The 17,379-nt window shown below is 33.4% G+C and overlaps 1 protein-coding gene, 1 long non-coding RNA gene and 1 pseudogene across 5 annotated transcripts; all 3 read right to left on the bottom strand.

Annotated features, from left to right (window-relative positions):
- Positions 1–4,847, bottom strand: part of LOC106324326 — a 12,929-nt pseudogene extending 8,082 nt beyond the window's left edge.
- A 2,178-nt stretch (positions 4,848–7,025) lies between these two features.
- Positions 7,026–8,033, bottom strand: LOC106324324. Its single transcript, XM_013762312.1, has one exon. The coding sequence runs from the start codon at positions 8,031–8,033 to the stop codon at positions 7,026–7,028; it is 1,008 nt and encodes a 335-aa protein (XP_013617766.1).
- A 3,898-nt stretch (positions 8,034–11,931) lies between these two features.
- On the bottom strand, positions 11,932–13,631 carry LOC106325075. 4 transcript variants are annotated; one of them, XR_001266800.1, is made up of 5 exons: positions 13,125–13,631; positions 12,951–13,059; positions 12,557–12,865; positions 12,352–12,444; positions 11,932–12,277 (listed from the first exon to the last, which is right to left on the bottom strand). It is a non-coding gene; the product is annotated as an uncharacterized LOC106325075 (long non-coding RNA). The 4 variants fall into 4 exon arrangements; XR_001266801.1 differs by having other exon boundaries at positions 13,135–13,631; XR_001266802.1 differs by having other exon boundaries at positions 11,932–12,283; positions 13,149–13,631.
- Between the last annotated feature and the right edge of the window lie 3,748 nt (positions 13,632–17,379).

The raw sequence follows: 17,379 nt of genomic DNA, 5'->3' as shown, positions 1-17,379 counted from the left end.
AAAGAAAATTCATTTATCTTTCAAATATAAAATAAAAATATTATAATTAAATAATAAAAAATATAAATAAAAACCATAAATTTAGCAAATGACAACTGAGTTATATTATGCTAAAATTTTCTTTCTAATAATTTATCAAATGACAAATGAGTTATGAGCAAATAATACCATATAATTTTTAAAAACATAGTCATTCTTAAATATTTTTTGAATAAATAATTATTTTTAAATTTAATCAACTGAAAATAATATCCGTACAATTGTGTGAGTCAAATTCTAGTTTTATTGATGCATGTTATATATTAGTGCTGCATGTTTTAGATAACATTTTAATGATGCACGTTTTTAAAAATCTCCATTATTAAAATTATGCACGTAAGAATAACTCATGAGTTTTTTTTTTGTTGATTAAATGATATTATGTCCAAATTTATTTAAGGATATTTTATTAAGGTAACTGAATAAGACAAGCAATAAAATAGGAAGTTTAAATTCATTTAAATATATTTCATTAATGTAACTGAAAAGACAAGTAATAAATTAGGCAGTTTTATTCGTTTTAAGATATTTCATAAATGCAACTGAAAAAGACAAGAAAAAAAAGAGTTTAATTAATGAAGTAAGAACATTTTCAAATGAATACTTCTCTTTTAATAATATAGATGTTAGTATATTTTTACCAAGACTTTTTAAATATGGTAAACCATTAAAAGAAGTTTTCTTTAAAAACTTTATTTTTGTCAATATTTTAAAAATATAATAATACCTGTTCTTATTTATGTTTATATTTATCAAAGTTATTTTTAATTGTGCCTTACAAATACAACTAAAAAAATACTAATCAAATATTTTGTTTTGTTGATAGTTAATTGATTGATTTTTTTAGAAAAAATATGATCAGTTCATTAAGTAAATTAACAAATTGATTTTTACCAGTTTATCATATTTTAAATAAAAAAAGGTTTTTATGTATATATAAATATAGAATTTTGAAACTGGAAAATAATATACATACTTAAATAAATAGTAATAATCATATAAATAAAATGTTACTTTTGTGAATATAATTCTAATTCTATCGAATTTAAAATAAAATGAAACTAAAATAATCAAACAAAATAAAAAAATTACATATAATTATATTTTTGATTTTACTTTTTCAAATTTATAAATTAAAATATAAAATAATGATACCAAATTGTAAACTAAGTGTTTTTTTTAATTAAACTAAAACTATATTTGAAGTTATTATTTCTCCGTATACCGAGAGAAACTCCTAATTATAATATCCCTTATAATATTGTGTGTGTGGGCTAATGGTAACCTTGGCCATCTAGTCAATTATGGTTGGTGCACGGTACATTCCAAGTATGGTGATTAATAAATATTTTCCTTTCCTACTAAGTACTATTCATAATTATTTTACAGGTCGTGATGTTTTTTTATTTTATACGTAAAACTGTAACTATTAACCCAAGTGTCGGGTCAAAATATAACCCAACGTTGGTTTCAATGGTTTCGGCAGTATCTGTTGTCTCGGTGTTATCGTCATCGTCCTCAACTTTTTTGTTTGAAATGTTTAAACTTTTATGCTAAATTAGCTTAGCTCAATTTCATTACTGAAATTTGAAGATTAGATTAGCTTTCACATAAATATTTCAGAAGTTAAAACCCTCTTTAATAACATACTATTTTCTTTATATACTAGGATTAGGTTACCACATATGTTAACTATAAAGGTAAATAGCCTTAACAAGGATATCTCCCTTAATCCAGTGAATCCAACTAATGCTAATCCTATATATATAACCGAATATCATTTAAAAAATTGTAATCTTAAGTTTGTACTAATTAAGAAGAAATTATATTTAAGTGTCACTTAATTAGGATGTCAATTAAGATTAAATAGCAGTTTAAGAATCAATTGAAAAAAATGTTGATCCAAATCCAATTACTAGGAAACGTTATATTAACCCAAAATATAAGAAACGTGTATCTTTTCCTTAAATAAAAATTGCGCAGTTACCTAATATGAGTAACATATATATAACAATTAATTTTTATGAATAATAAAGATTTGATAACAATTTTTTATCCTTACTTATTTTTGTTTAATTTTATATTATTTGAAAAAATTAAACAATCACGTTAACCATATAGTAAAAAAAAATTATATATTATATTTTGATTTATTAAAACGACTTTAAATTACAAAAAATGTTAAGAATTCCTTTGAAAATTTTGTGATTTGGTTAACAAACGACTTTAAATTTAGTCCAGCCCTTTGTTTTTCTTAAATAGGCGTAGAACAATTTTTAATGATTAACTAAATAGGCCACATACATAGTAAAATATGATTTTGTTTAAAAAATATTGCATACCCAAAATCAATATGAACCATCTTCATTTTCGTTTAAAATTTTGTCACAATAAAAATATAGGGTTGGGCAAAAAATCGAATCCAAAAACCTGAACCAAGGCCGATCCAAAGAATAGTACTGAATTTTAACTAAAATTGGTTAGATATCCGAATGGGTTCAATTTTTTTGTATCTAGAGAACCGGAACTGAACCCGATCCAAACCGTAATATTTTAGGTATCCGAATATATCCGAAAAGATTTATATATTTAAATATATTAACTATTTTTAAATTTAATAACTAAAAAAATATACAAAATATATAAGACATTTTTTCTTTTATAACATCAATTTATATTAATGAATCGAGTTTACAAAGTCTTTATGTAAAGCATCTGTTATGAAATGAGGAATATAAAAATAGTATTCATATGGAACATCATTGGGCATATTAGCTTTTGCCAATTTATCAGCCACTTCATTTCCCGTATGCTTGGTTCATGTAAATGTAACCTCCTCAAACTTTGTGCTCCACCATCTTACTTCTCGGGTCCAGTTATACACTCCAAAATGTAAAGCGTTTCCATTGAGAATATCCAACATTTTCTTGTTTTCTCCTTCAAATGTAACTTTTGTAAAGCCGCGACACCAACATTGCTGCATTGCCATAATGAGAGCCTGGAATTCTGCTTCCAACGGTGTTGTAGTAAATCCTCTTCCTTGTCCAGCCCCTTGATAAATGCTTCGCTCATCTCTTATTATCCATCCTGCCTTAGACGGAATCAAAGGTGAAACAAATGAGCCATCAAAGTTACATTTTATCCAACCTTGTGTTGGTCTTTTCCATATATTCCCAATAGTGGCATTGATCCCCCTGTTATTTGAAAGTCGTGAAAGTTGCATATCGGTCCTGTTTGAAGACCATTCTTTTGCATCTCTTTTTGCTTGGTCAAGCACATTCCACCAATTTATAGTTTTCCGTTGATACAGTAAGATGTTTCTGCGTTTCCAAATCCTCCAAAGAATACTTATCGGAAGATCCTTTAAATGTGGCAATCGTGTGGAAATGTTGCAGGAAGGGCATACATCAATTTTGTCTTCCAGTGTTGTTTGTGTACTTAGTATCGTATGATTTGAAACTCCCGAAGCCCTCCAGATTCTTTGTGCGTAAGGGCAGTCGAAGAAGAGATGAGCCTCTGTTTCTGTTGCGTTAAAACATCGTTTGCACTGATCATCTGAAGTAATATGACGTCTTTTTTAATTACTTCCCACAGCGAGTGATCTTATAATAATCTCCATAGGAAATGATTCAGCTTTGGGGGTGTATTGCATTTCCAAACCTTCTGCTTTAAAACCGGATCACCCCATATCGGTTGGACTTGTTCTCTATTCGGTAGATGCGTACTTAACCAGTAGCCAGACTTAACAGTGTAGATCCCATCATCTGTGTAATGACAACCTAGTAAGTCAATTTCAGCTTTAGAACTTATCTTGAGCGCAAGTATTTTGTCCACATCTTCTTCTATCACTTTGTTTCGAAGCTTTTCAACATTCCATCCTTGACCATCTTCTCGTATGTAGTCGCTCACAGTTTACCCAATGATTTATTGTTCTCTTGCTCTCGGTGGTCTTGGTGTATGATCTGACAACCATGGATCGTTCCACATGCCAACAGTTGTTCCATTACCAATAACATATTTCATCCCTTGTTGCAATAAATCTCTACCATGTAATAAGGATTTCCATGCATAAGAAGCTTTTTTCTTCAAAGTCGCCGTGAGAATGCTTTCATCTGGGAAGTAGCGTGACTTCAATATACGTGCCATAAGGCTGTTAGGATGTTGTAGAATGCGCCAAACTTGTTTTCCAAGCAAGGCTTGATTGAAACCTTCAAGGTCCTGAAATCCTAATCCTCCTTCTTTCTTAGGAACACTTACTTTCTTCCAACTATATCAATGCATCACTTTCTTATCTCCTGACCCCACCAGAAGTTTGCCAAGATAGCATTTATCTCATTGCAAATCTCTTTCGGTAATCTAAAGATATTCATCGTGAATATTGGCATAGCCAAAGCCACTGCTTTCAATAGAATCTCTTTACCTCCATGTGAAAGAAAATTCTTCTTCCATCCTTGTGTAGCATCTTTCACCTTTTCTATTATGTATTTAAACATTTCTCCTTTCTTCTTATTAAACTGTTCTGGTAAGCCTAAGTATTTCTCATTGCCTCCTTCATTATGTATTCCAAGGAGATTCCGCATTCTTGTCTTAACACTTGCTGCAACTTTACTTCCAAATGTTATAGATGACTTCCTCAAGTTCACTGCTTGACCCGACACTTGCTCATAAAGATTCAGGATTTTTCTCAGCCGATGTCCAGCTTTTGGGTTTGTCAATGAGAAGAATAGAGAATCGTCAGCAAAAAGCAAATGGTTAACTGCTGGAGATTGTAGAGCTACTTTCACCCCAGTTAAAGACCGATCGCTCATTGCTTGATGCATTAGGTGAGATAATACTTCCGCACATAGAATAAAGAGGTATGGTGAAAGAGGATCACCCTGTCGGATCCCTCTCTTAGGAATTATATGACCTTCTGGAACTCCATTTATCAATACTAAAAACCGGACTGATGATACGCATAACATTATCCATCTGATCCATTTACTGTCAAAACCCATTCTTCTCATCGTTTCTTCTAAAAAGCTCCACTCCAAACGATCATAAGCCTTTGTGATGTCTGTTTTAATAGCCATATAAGAAGAAGCTTGGCGAGTTCTTACTTTCAGACTATGGAACACTTCATGAGTTATCTGTGATCATCCTTCCAGGAATGAAAGCTGCTTGATTTTCTGAGATGATACCACTCAGGTGTTTCTTCAGTCGGTTGATCAGAATCTTTGACACTATTTTATAAGTGACATTACACAGAGCTATTGGTCTAAACTCAGACATACCAGTTGGAGAGTAGATTTTGGGAATGAGACAAATATTGGTGTGGTTTAGCTGCTCATCAAACTCCTCTACAGTGAAGAACATTTTTATCTCTTTCATAATATCTGATTTTATCTCCTCCCAGTGCTGGTGATAGAAAATTGCTGGAAAACCATCTGGACCAGGAGCTCTGTGTGGTCCAATGTCGAAAACAGCCTGTTGGACTTCATCTTCAGTGATATCGCGAGTAAGATCTTCATTCACAGAGGCACTAACAGTCTCTTGAAACCCGTGAAAAACTTGATCAAAATAGATGCTTACGTCACCTTGTGAGGAAAATAAGGAGTTGAAGTAATTCCCTGCAACTTTGGCTATATTTTTATGTCCTCTCTGTACCACCCCCATCTCATCTTGAATGGATGTAATAGTATTTTTAATCCGTCTTGTTCGAGAGATCGCCTGAAAGTATTTTGTGTTTCTGTCTCCTGCTCGTAGCCACATTACTAGGCTTTTCTGTTTCCAAAATATTTCTTCCTCAATATAAGCTTTATCCAACTCTTCTTTAAGCATATTAGTTTCTGTCTGAGAGGATGTTGCTGAACAAAGTGCTTTATCTAATCTTCCCCTTAGCACTTTGATTTGTTCTTCTGCATTATTTTTGTTGCTCCGCTTCCATACCGCAATCTGTTGGTGACATCTACTGATCCTATTAGTCAACGGTATCTGTAAAAGGCTTGTTTGTCCTGTACCTCTCCACCCACGTATGACTGATTCTTTGAATCCATCTTTATCCATCATTCTGCTATCATAACAAAAAATTCTTCTTGGCTGATCTCTGTCTGCTGAGATATATGTGATTAAAGGTCGATGATCTGACTCCCCAAGCTCTAGAAATACAGTCTCAGATGCCGGATATTCTGAAAACCATTTAGTATTAGACATGACTCTGTCTAAACATCATTGTACTAGATCATTTCCTCTTTTTCCTGCCCATGAGAATCTATTTCCAACTGTAGGAAGATCTGTAAAGTCACAGTGTCTCACCATGGTTCTGAAGTTGCTAAAGGAAGCCTCAGATCGTACTCTGCCTCCATCCTTTTCATGATTCCCCAATATTTCATTGAAATCTCCTAGAACCATCCATGTTTCATTCTTTCTATTGATGGCTAACCGTTCTAGTTTTTCCCAAGTGTGATGGCGCATAGACGGATTTGGATGACCATACACAAAGGAATAATAAAACCAGCTTCCATTACAATGAACTTTACAATCGATCAAATTAGCTGACTGAAACAGAATTTGCAGCTGTACATGAGCTTTCCAATAAAGAACTAAACCACCACTTAGACCTATTGGAGGAACTGAAACATAATTAAGACAATCTAACTGAGCACCCACATCCCTAATAACATCATCCTGCTGCTTAGTTTCGGATAGGCATATTATGTCCAGGAGATACTTCCGATTGATCTCCTTTAGGCGTCGAACCGTCGAGTCATTGCCTAGACCTCGACAGTTCCAGCAGGCTGTCCTCATGGTGGAAGAGGTGGTTCAAGGCCCACCACGCCTCCCAATCCAGAAGAGTTCTCTGACTCTGATTCTGATTCTTCTTCATTCTCACTCTGAGTGTCGCGAATAGGACAGAACAACTTCGAGCGTTTGGTGTTGCTTGTGCCGCTAGTCCCTCCACATTCTACATTAGTGAGTTTGGCTGTGTTCCCATTAGACTCTGACATTCACGCCTTCCTCTTCATCCCAACTTCTCTGTCAGCTTTGACTCCAAAAGGATCAATTGGATTGTGCATCTCCTCAGTGATGACATCATCTGTAAAGATCGTACGCATGCCTAAGCCATTCCATAGCTCATCCTCTTTCTCTTCTTCCTCCATATCTTCTTGTCCTGCCTCCTCGTCTGCTTCTTGCTCATTGCCTCCATCTTCAGCATCATCTTGATGTTCTTCCTCATCGTTAACTTCTTCAATTATTACCCCTTGGTTTGGCACAAGCTCAGGAGCCTCATTTTCCTCTCCACTATCATCATCATCATCATCATCTTCATCTACTTGATCCGGGCCGCCATTGTTGATGACACATGCTCCAGAATTGTGAGTGAGCATTCCGCAGAGTTCACAGAATCCACGAAGTCTTTCGTATTGGAACCGGAGGGTCATGTTGATTCCCATAACAAATTGATAGTTCCTTTGGAAACGTAGGGGATTAGCGATGTTCCAGTTGATTCTGACCCTGACAAAATCCAAACGACTCCCATTCTCTTCATTGTAATCCATTTGGATGTACTGACCCATAGTACGCGCAATGGAAACGATGACTTCACGGTTCATGTATTGGAACGGGATCCCTCGGATTTGGATCCAGAAAGGGATAAAGTCAAGCAAAGCTAGATCCATTAACGGGGTCCATCGTTGTAGTACCAACATTCGATCTGCGAAGGCCCACGGTCCTCTTCTGATGACTCTCTCCATCGCCTCCTCCGAGGGGAAGACGAACTGGAAGCGGCGATGTTCGATGATTCGCCCTCTGGCCAATCCTTCAAGTCCCCAATTTCTGGGCATGGTGGCAATAATCGCACGAAGATTTTGACGGCGAGGCATGACCGGTCGACCGATAAGAATGAAACGGTTTTCTTCTTCTGCTTGGCGGACGATCTCCGGGGGAAGGACAAAAGAGGCATCATTGATGCCCAAATCAATGTCTTGAAAGGCTCGACGGATGTTGTCTGCCATTGAGTGAAAGAGGAAGAATCTCCAACAGAAGAAAAGTACCAAATATGGAGTTTTGATTATTCCGTAACCATTATTATATATCCTCTGTTCTGGTAACTGCCTTCGTAGCACTTCATCACGATGGTAGTTTGGTTCCGTCGTGGAGATAACTGACGTCGTGGGTAGATGTCATTGAGAAATCAACCACAAGTCCGGAAAATAAGACGTTTTTAAGTTGTCCAAAATACTTGGAAATATATGCAAATAGTTATAAGTACGTGTTTAAAATAGCTAAATGATACTTATAAAACCTAAAATACTTAAAATATGTATTGATTTTATATCCAAAAATTTAAGCTAAACCAACTTTTACGTTAATTTTAATTATTTTAGCATACATTATTCAAATTTATATGTTATATATTATTTTTTATTTTTAGATTTTGAAAAAATTAACGTATATATGAACTTTAATTTTTGAAAAAAATTTAAATAGGTTATCCAAACCCAAACCCGCAAAGATCCGATCCGAACCAAACCCTCAAAGATCCGAATCAAATGGTACTCGAATTTCCACCTTTAATCAAATGTAAAAAAAATTATTGATAACAAAATATATATTGTTTATAATATTTAAGTACAATATATTTTTAAAAAAAATAACTGCACACGAATTATCATCTAGCTAAGAACAACAAAAGGATTGAAAATTCAATAAAAAAAATCTTGACAAAACTAATCCTAGTGACAAAAGAAATTTCAACACGACGAAGAGAAGATCACACGTCAAAACAAAACAAAACAAATAAACGAAAGTTATTGAATATCTGAAGTTTTATAATCAAATAACATAATATATAGTGAAACACTTAAATGACTAAATTTTTCAAATCACTATAGTTATTTTGTCACTTAAAAATAATAAAATTAAAATTAGTTTCAGTTTCTCTTCTTTTGTTTTTCCTCTCTCTGTTTTTCAATCTGATGATTTGTAGAGAGGAGAAGAAATTTCTTTATTTTCGAGTTGAATCTTTGTTAAATAAGTTTAGATTTCAACTCGATTTTGTTTTTGTTGAGATGTTTCAACCAAATCAGGGATGTTCTCTTATGTTCTTTATCTTTCCCTGATTTGTGTTGATTAAATAAATATTCCGACATGATCGGACTTTGGTTTACAGATGAAGCTCTTCTGGATTTATCTACATACCAACCGAACTCACTGACGTCGGAATCATCGACCTTGGTCTGAGTAATGTCGCGTCTGCTTAGCCGCAGTCCTTAGTGGGCGGCAGAAGATCTTCGACCATGGTGCTCGAGGACGTGGATGCGCTTCAGCCGGAGATGAAGGAAGACGGAAGGCGAGTGAAGAAGGCGAACATGGAGATGCTTCGTAAGATATGGAGTTGAAGAAAAAGTCTGGCGAAGGTGCTAAGGAGGATCGTGGGTTTTCCGGCGCCGATTCGTTTGCATGTCCCGTTGTCTCACAGTGTGACGCGTGTCTTGTACGTGTCCACATGTGGCACTTTAATGTTCTTAATCTTTCTCTTGCTTAGGAGTAGATTAAGCAGGGTTATCTTTAATCAAAGTTGTAAATGGGAACGGGATGGGCTTTATCTTTCCTCTGTATCATGCCCTTTGGGCTTTTTCAGAAATGAAAATTCAAGTTGACAAAAAAAAATAATAATAATAAGATTATAAGTTGTGAGTTCTATACATTTTCGTTAAGAAAACATTTTTGCTTCTTTTTTTGGAAAACTCAGTAATTTGTTATTAATCTAACAGTAGTCATTTGGTTATATATTAGTCAATTTACAATTCAAAATTTTATTATTCTAAAAGAAGATAATTATTGTTTCTGCTAGTACACGAGGACAATAAATATTTTTACTATGAAATATATTTTTGTTATTATTCTCAAAAAAAGAAATTCATTTTTAAGTTCTGATTTTTTTTTCAGGAAACTTTAACAATATGGAACAGAAATATTTTCATTTTGTTAACTTTCTTTTTTCCGACCAAAAGATTTATTGATTACTATCCAAGCAAACATTGTTGTACAAGAAAGGGGGACATGAATGGAACAAACTTCAATCTGTCTCATAAACAATAGCTTTCTTAGCTAATAGATCTGCACAACTATTATTATGACGTTTAACATGATGAAAATCTACGTAATCAAAGTTTGTTTTCCAAGCAGCTACGGTTGATACTAAAAGTTGTAACCGAGGGCTAGAAACTTCTTGAGTAAGATACTTATGGATTAAGATATTATCAAGAACTACAACGGATAATGCATCAAGATCTTTGAATCAACGCTCCCAATGGAAGCCTCCTCCGCGAGGATGGATCAAATGTAACTATGATGTTTCCCATCGCATTGGTTCAGAAGACTCAGGTATGGGCTGGTTAATACGAAACCATCATGGAAACTTACTAGAAGCTGGGATGGGAAAATTTGAGAGACGGCCAACGGTGATGGAATCCGAACTATCTGCACTAATCTGGTCAATGCAGGCATGCTCCTCACTTGGATATCGGAATGTTATATTTGAAGACGATAATATTTTCATTTTGTTAACTAGTAAGAAGAACTTGCGAATAAGTTGTGCCCTTTTAAGAAACTTATTATACTAGGGCCGGAGCCCCCGCGCAAGCGCGGGGTTCTGGATGTCGTTGTTGCTGCTTAATTTATGGAGGAAACCTTAGCAAGTGAAGTTGTTCTTAATCTTGTGTTGTTACAGATATTTGCATATGCCTGGTTGTGGATGGGGGCATAATCTACGTTGCACGGAAGTTTCATCGGACGTTCGCTTTCCGCTTCAGAACTGGAATCGGAATCGGAACTTTGTGGAAGCTTATGGAATCTCGTTTCCAAAACGCTTCTAAAATATTCTCTTTAAAAACACGTTGGAAACTTACGTTTTGGAATCACGCTTATTCTTTTAAAAAAAACACAATGTCTATCAATAAAAAGTATAAAATTATAGTTTTTAATTTATATAAAATCTAAATTTTAATAGTATTGAATAGAGAGAAGAGAAATATACAAATATTAAAAGTAATACTATAAATTATCTTTATGCATTGAGGTTTTTATTAAAGATAAATCATATATTCAAATATATAATGTCAATTAATTACAAAGTAAAAATAATTAATATAATAATTTAATTTATGTGTATTTTCACAGTTTTAATATGAAATCATTTCAAAATTATTATAAATTAATAAACGCTTTATTTTAAATTTAAATCATATAATTTTTAGCTATAGATTTTTTTTTAATATATGTATATATATATATATTTGGATACGCTTTCAACACGTATTCGCTTCCTAATTTTTTTAAAAAAATTTCGCTTCTGCGCTTCCATCTTCCGCGTACCTGTTTCCGTTTCAATGTAACATAGGACATAAGGACGACTTGTAAACATCATTGAAGTTTGGACAGAAATCTGAAAACATCATTTACATTGAAAGAAAGTAAAATCTTAATAAATTCAATTAAAATAAATTAATGCGATTGTTTTTTAAATTTGTAAGATGTTAATGGTTTCAGCCTTTTTTTTCAAAAAAAAGATGTTAATGGTTTAACGATTTGGTTGAGTTGAAGCATGTGCCTATCTCAGTACACCCGACTACTAAAATGGGTTACATTGAAATTCATTGGTTATTCGGCCTAAAGAGTGGTTTGAAGCTGCAAATTGCTTAAGTGGCTCTGCTGCTACCAATTCGTTATCGACAACACTTTGTTTTATTAAATAAACTTAGACGTAGCTTATATGGACTCCCATTAAATAGTGGTGCTAAATACTTTGGTGTATATGTTTCTTGCTCAAGTCTCTGATTTGTGTAAAATAGAGTTGACTTTTTTCAAGAATACGATTCAGTGAAGGTTTTGAGAATTTGGTTTTATGTGTAGTATAAAATCTATGTAAAATAAAGTATATAGATAACAGACAATTGTTTGTAAATATGTAAATAGCTTTCAAGCTTCCCTTCACTAAAATGAAAATAACACTGCTCCCAGTAGAAACTTTTATTTTCTTCAGCAGGAACTTGTTGCAGAATTTAAAAAAAAATAAACATGAGAAACTGAAACAAAGGGAAAAACTTATTGGATAGAGTTTGTAACGAATGAGAAGAAAACTTGGTAAGAATGATGGCTTGATACACTTCTAAGATTCACTCACAGTTGGATGCCAGAATCAGGTGGATGGTTGTCACTCTGGCATGCCGTTTGTAGGACTTGTTGATGCTTTCACCTGAAACTAATTAGTATATCAGTTATTTCAAATCAGCATCATTGAGGATGTTAACTGAAGAAAGCTTAGCTTACCCTTGAATGAGTCTTCACAGCCACGTCTTCAGTAATTACAGACACCGTGAAGGTGAGGTGGTTGGGAGTGAAATTGTAGGGTGTCACTCGAATCTGAAAGAGGTATTGCTTGCCAGTAAGTTCATCTAAGCTTTGTCCGTTAATGACAGCAGCGATAGTGCTAACATAAACGTCAGATAAATGGAGTGTGTTTGTGGAAGCGAACCTCTCAAGAGCCCGTGAGGCTGCTTCTATCTAGGTGATTTACGTCATTTTTGTGTAAAACACGACAAACATATCACTGTAGCGCTAAGTTGGATTTTTTAGTCAAAGGTGGATATTGTTATAGCTGAGACTAAATATGACTTATCAGAAACTGATAACACAGGTTTGGTGACACACATTTGTTGAACCGGAGCGAAGTCTGTGATTTGTCCAACTTTCTGCTGCAGCCGGTGCAAGAAAGATAAGGCTATCCATTTTTCTGCAGCACACTGACGATCCGAGCTCTGCTCAGGAAGTCAGCTCACTGGATCTTAACAAAGGCCATTGATAAAAAAATCAAATAAGGCGATTAAATGATACAATATTGTTAAAAATCATAATATAGTCAAAGTTACCTGCGGTTTACTTGGAGAGGTATGGCTCCATTTGTCACAAATTCTTTCTTTTGAATCTCTACCATTGTCTCTACACATGGGAAAAGCTCAGTTGCCGACACCTCTCAAGCTGTAAACAGTAGAAATTATTTTAAAAGGGACGCGAAAACTTGGATTTAATGTTAAATTCCTTACAAATGGTTACCAAAACCCGTATACCGTATGTATCCCTCCGGTGATTGTCGTTTCCATATGTTTAATACAATTCACAAGATGGACAGACTTAGAGTTAAATACAGAATTTAGCAAGGAAGCATTTGATATAAACTATTACTTAAAGCGTACCTGGTTTTGAAAGCTTTGATGGCAGCAATGCTCAGCTAAAAGTAAAATTTGGTGGCCGGTGTGTGGAGCAGCAGATTGAGTAGCAATTGCAGCGGAGGAAAGTGATCGAAGGTTTGACGAAAGAGAATCTCAAAGACCGTGTATGAGATGCTAGATTCCAGTCTCAACCCTCTTCTATTTATAGGTTTTCAGGTGTCTTTCAGTTATCAAATGCTTCAAGCTTTGATAGTAAAGCGAAGGAGACGCAGAGTTCGGAGGAGTTGTTGAGTTTAGTAGTGTGAAGGGAGCACTCGTCGCAATGGTTGAGAGAGAAACGTTCATCAGAGGGCGAGAAAGAGAAGGAGATGCAGAGATAGGGCCAATTATTCTCTTTTTATGATGGGCTTCGTGAGCCCTTCAACTAAAATAAAATGACCCAAGAAACAATAGAAACTCTCATCAATCCGCGTTTCGCAAAGCAAAATTAAAAGTTTCCGTGGGACCCACAAACTTTAAAAACTGTCGACGTGTACAGTTTCTCTTTCTGATCTATTATAATATAGATTACTAGATATTGACCCGCCCTCTCGAGGGCGGGTATATTTTTTTTAAAAAAAATTATTGCCTAATATAATTTATATCTTTGTGTGTTTATAAAATCATATTTTTGTATGATATGAATTTAATAGAATAGATAATTTTTGTAAGTATATTAAATAAATCAAGTTTCATAAGTACGTACTTGTGTCTTTCCTTGTATCATATATGTATTTTTTTTGTAATCATATTTGTGTTTTTATCTGTGATCATATTTGCGTATTTTTTTTAAATGATTAGTAAAGTATTTTGATAATTGTAAGAAATTTTTCAAATTGTTAAAATATAAATTTGTGCCATAGATTCTGACCCCCCCCCTATTAGAGGGCGGATATATTTTTTGTTTTAAAATTTATTTTGAAAAATTTAATTTTTATAATTGTGTTTTTATTTGTAATTATAGTAAACATGTTAATGTTAAATAAAATCAAAGAAAATAATAAAGTCCCTAAAATAAAGAAAATACATAGTTGGAGATAACATATATCAATAAGTCATAGATTTTGTTTTAATAGATTATTAAAAAAAAAACACAAATATAAAAATTCAATTTATCAAAAAAAATTAAAACTAAAAATTGGTCATGATCCTAATTTAATAAACCCAAACCCATGATCGAATAGGTAAATCTGGTGATCCGTATATAATTTGGTTCATATTACTGAAAATATGTTTATTAAAAATCCGATAAAATTTTGTAGAAATTCGAAAATTCCATGTTAACCCGTAGTTCGATGCCGATTGGTCCGATAAAACCGCAAAAATGTGATAGTATTTCTTTAACAAATTGATTAAATTTTTCTATATTTTTAATATTACGTCTATTCTATTAAATTAAAATTGACATAAAATTGAATAAATATGTGACTTTACAGATTTTTAAAAAACAAATATTGTATTATTTAAAAATGAAAACTATTTTCAATTTTTTTTCTTAATATGAAAGTATTATTAGTTTATTTTTATTTTTAACAACTTATTATAATTTTGTATTTTTATTTATTTTAAAAATTTAAAAGTTAATTATCATATTTTGAAAAAGTTTGGTATATTTCTATATTTATAAAAACTTTAGTAATATTGTCTGAATTTATTTCTAATGTTAGTAACATGGTCGTTCTCATATTATCAAAATTTATATAAATGTATTAATAATAGTAATTTAATTGTTTGAATAATATCATAAAAAGTTATATGTTCTTTTATGGTGGGCCATTGCATCAAAGTCCAAATTGGTAAAGGTCTACAAATAGCTTTGTTTTTGAAGCCCATGTCTTTAAGTTTTACAGCAAAGCAAACCCATTAACCCATCCCTAATTTGCACAACAAAAAGATAAAGAAAAATTTTAAAAACCCGTGTGTTACACTTGGAAGTAAAGAAGATAAGCCGATGAACATATGCCGTCTGGTTCTGGTTTCCGTCGCAGCACCACCAGTGACGATTTCACTGTAATCCAAAAGGTTTTTGAGTCTAATACATCAAACTCGCCAAAATCCTCAACAAACTGCTTTAGAAATCCCTTAACAGATCAATTTAGCCATCATCTTATAGGTTTACCTCATAGGTTTGCCTCATTCTTTCATCTTTAAACACATCTCAAATCATATTCACCATCGAACACTTCATCCGACATGGAGGGGCGAAGGTATTATTACTCCTATGAAATAAGACCGAGCACAAGTTCCATTAATACAACTGTTTTATGTAGAGAGAAATGTAACCGGTCAACTTTGCGAGAAACAGATCGTGGTTCTTCATTTAATTAAAGTAATACAGTTATAAAATAATCAATTTTTTAAATTTGTTGAACCATACTTTTATCAATTGGTCAAACTGCAGTTTTAATAGAATAGATTGTTAATTATATTTTACTAATTAAATAAAAAATGGCCCTTAATGTCATTAATTCTCTTTATTCATTTAAAATGACTCTAACAAAAACCCAAACCACTTAACGTGTACCTTTTTCAAACCTAGATTTACACCAACTAAAATACTTTCTCATGACAAAAAGTGATCCAAACTAATTTCTCAGTAGTTTTGAGAATTTTTTCAAAATTATCGTTTTTTTGCCACAAAATACTATTTGTGGTGGATTGCAAATATTAGTTTCATTACAATAGATACAGGTAAGGATCGTAAGGTGTTGGCTAGACTTTTTATGTTGTGAAAATATAAGATTGTTGCTGACTTTTAGAGAATAGTTTATATAAGAATATATAGTAGAGTGATGACTATATATGAAAACGCTCGTTTTATTCAAGTGATGACTTGTGCCGAAAAAGAAAAAGAAAGATGACTTGTGTTACGAATCAGATGTAGATACAATGGGAAAACAATTATTAAATATACATAAATTATGTTAAAAATTAACAATTATTAAATTGTATAGCGTTTAAGCTTAGTCGATCAGCAATTGATATGATAAGCAATTGATATGACCGCACCTAAACGATTGTTTATGGGAAAACAATTATTAAATATACTTAATTATACACACACTGCCACTACATTTTTCTTTTAGTCGATCAGCAATTGATATGATCGCACCTAAACGATTGTTTAATCAAGTTAGACATGAGTAACGCCTGCACAAATTCATAAATCTACACTATCCAATCATATGAGCATGAACAACCAACTTAAGTAACAGCAGACAAAAGTATAAGCAAGGGGCGAACGGGCGTGTAGCGCTGTTAGGAATGTCAAACAGGTTGATCTGTCCCATCCCGTTCCGTACTGCAGTGGGCTCCTCTTCGATCGGGTCACGGCGGGTCAGGCCCACGCGGGCTACGGTCTTCAAAATGGCTGACCAAACTTGTACCGAAAAACATGTAGGCCTTTGCGGATCGGTCCGCGGAACATAGAATTACAAACGAACATATATATGGCTCCTGAACGCTTCAATACATGATTCATGACGCTTTATCAGTTTCATGACGCATCAGTAAGTGAGTTTAGTCAAAGATTGAACTGGATAAGGCAATACACTTGTTAGTTGAAGATTTTAGTTGGATCAAAACACTAGTTTATTTACTTTTGTTAGACTCCAAACATTTTAAAAATAAATAATACTTTACTTGCTGAATCCAAATATTATAACTCATATGTTCATAACAAATGTTTTAGTTTTCTGAATCCAAAATTAAATAAAACCAACACCATATCAAAGATGCTAATCCCAAAAATAAATAAAAAAAAAACACCAATCACACTTCTAGTTTCTCATCTTTATCACCAACGAGCGACAAAAAGATGGAGATTTATGTTCTTCACCATCAACTTCATCTTTTGCGAATAAGAATAATAGAAGTCAATTAAAGATATATTGAAACCTAAAACTCCAAAATGTATGATAATGTGAACAAATACATATAGGCAAAACTATGAAGAACCCATTGCGGGAACTAGATATTCTTCTTCGGTGGAAAGTGAGTTTTCAAATTTCTTATGATGACTCGAAGAAGCTCCACCGGTACAGATCGAAGGCGCTTGGGAGACCGGAAGCATCATCGACCCTGAAACCAC

This window comes from Brassica oleracea, chromosome C2, assembly GCF_000695525.1.
Source record: "Brassica oleracea var. oleracea cultivar TO1000 chromosome C2, BOL, whole genome shotgun sequence".
NCBI classification, from domain to species: Eukaryota; Viridiplantae; Streptophyta; class Magnoliopsida; order Brassicales; family Brassicaceae; genus Brassica; species Brassica oleracea.
This window is presented reverse-complemented; position numbering and strand designations above follow the sequence as displayed.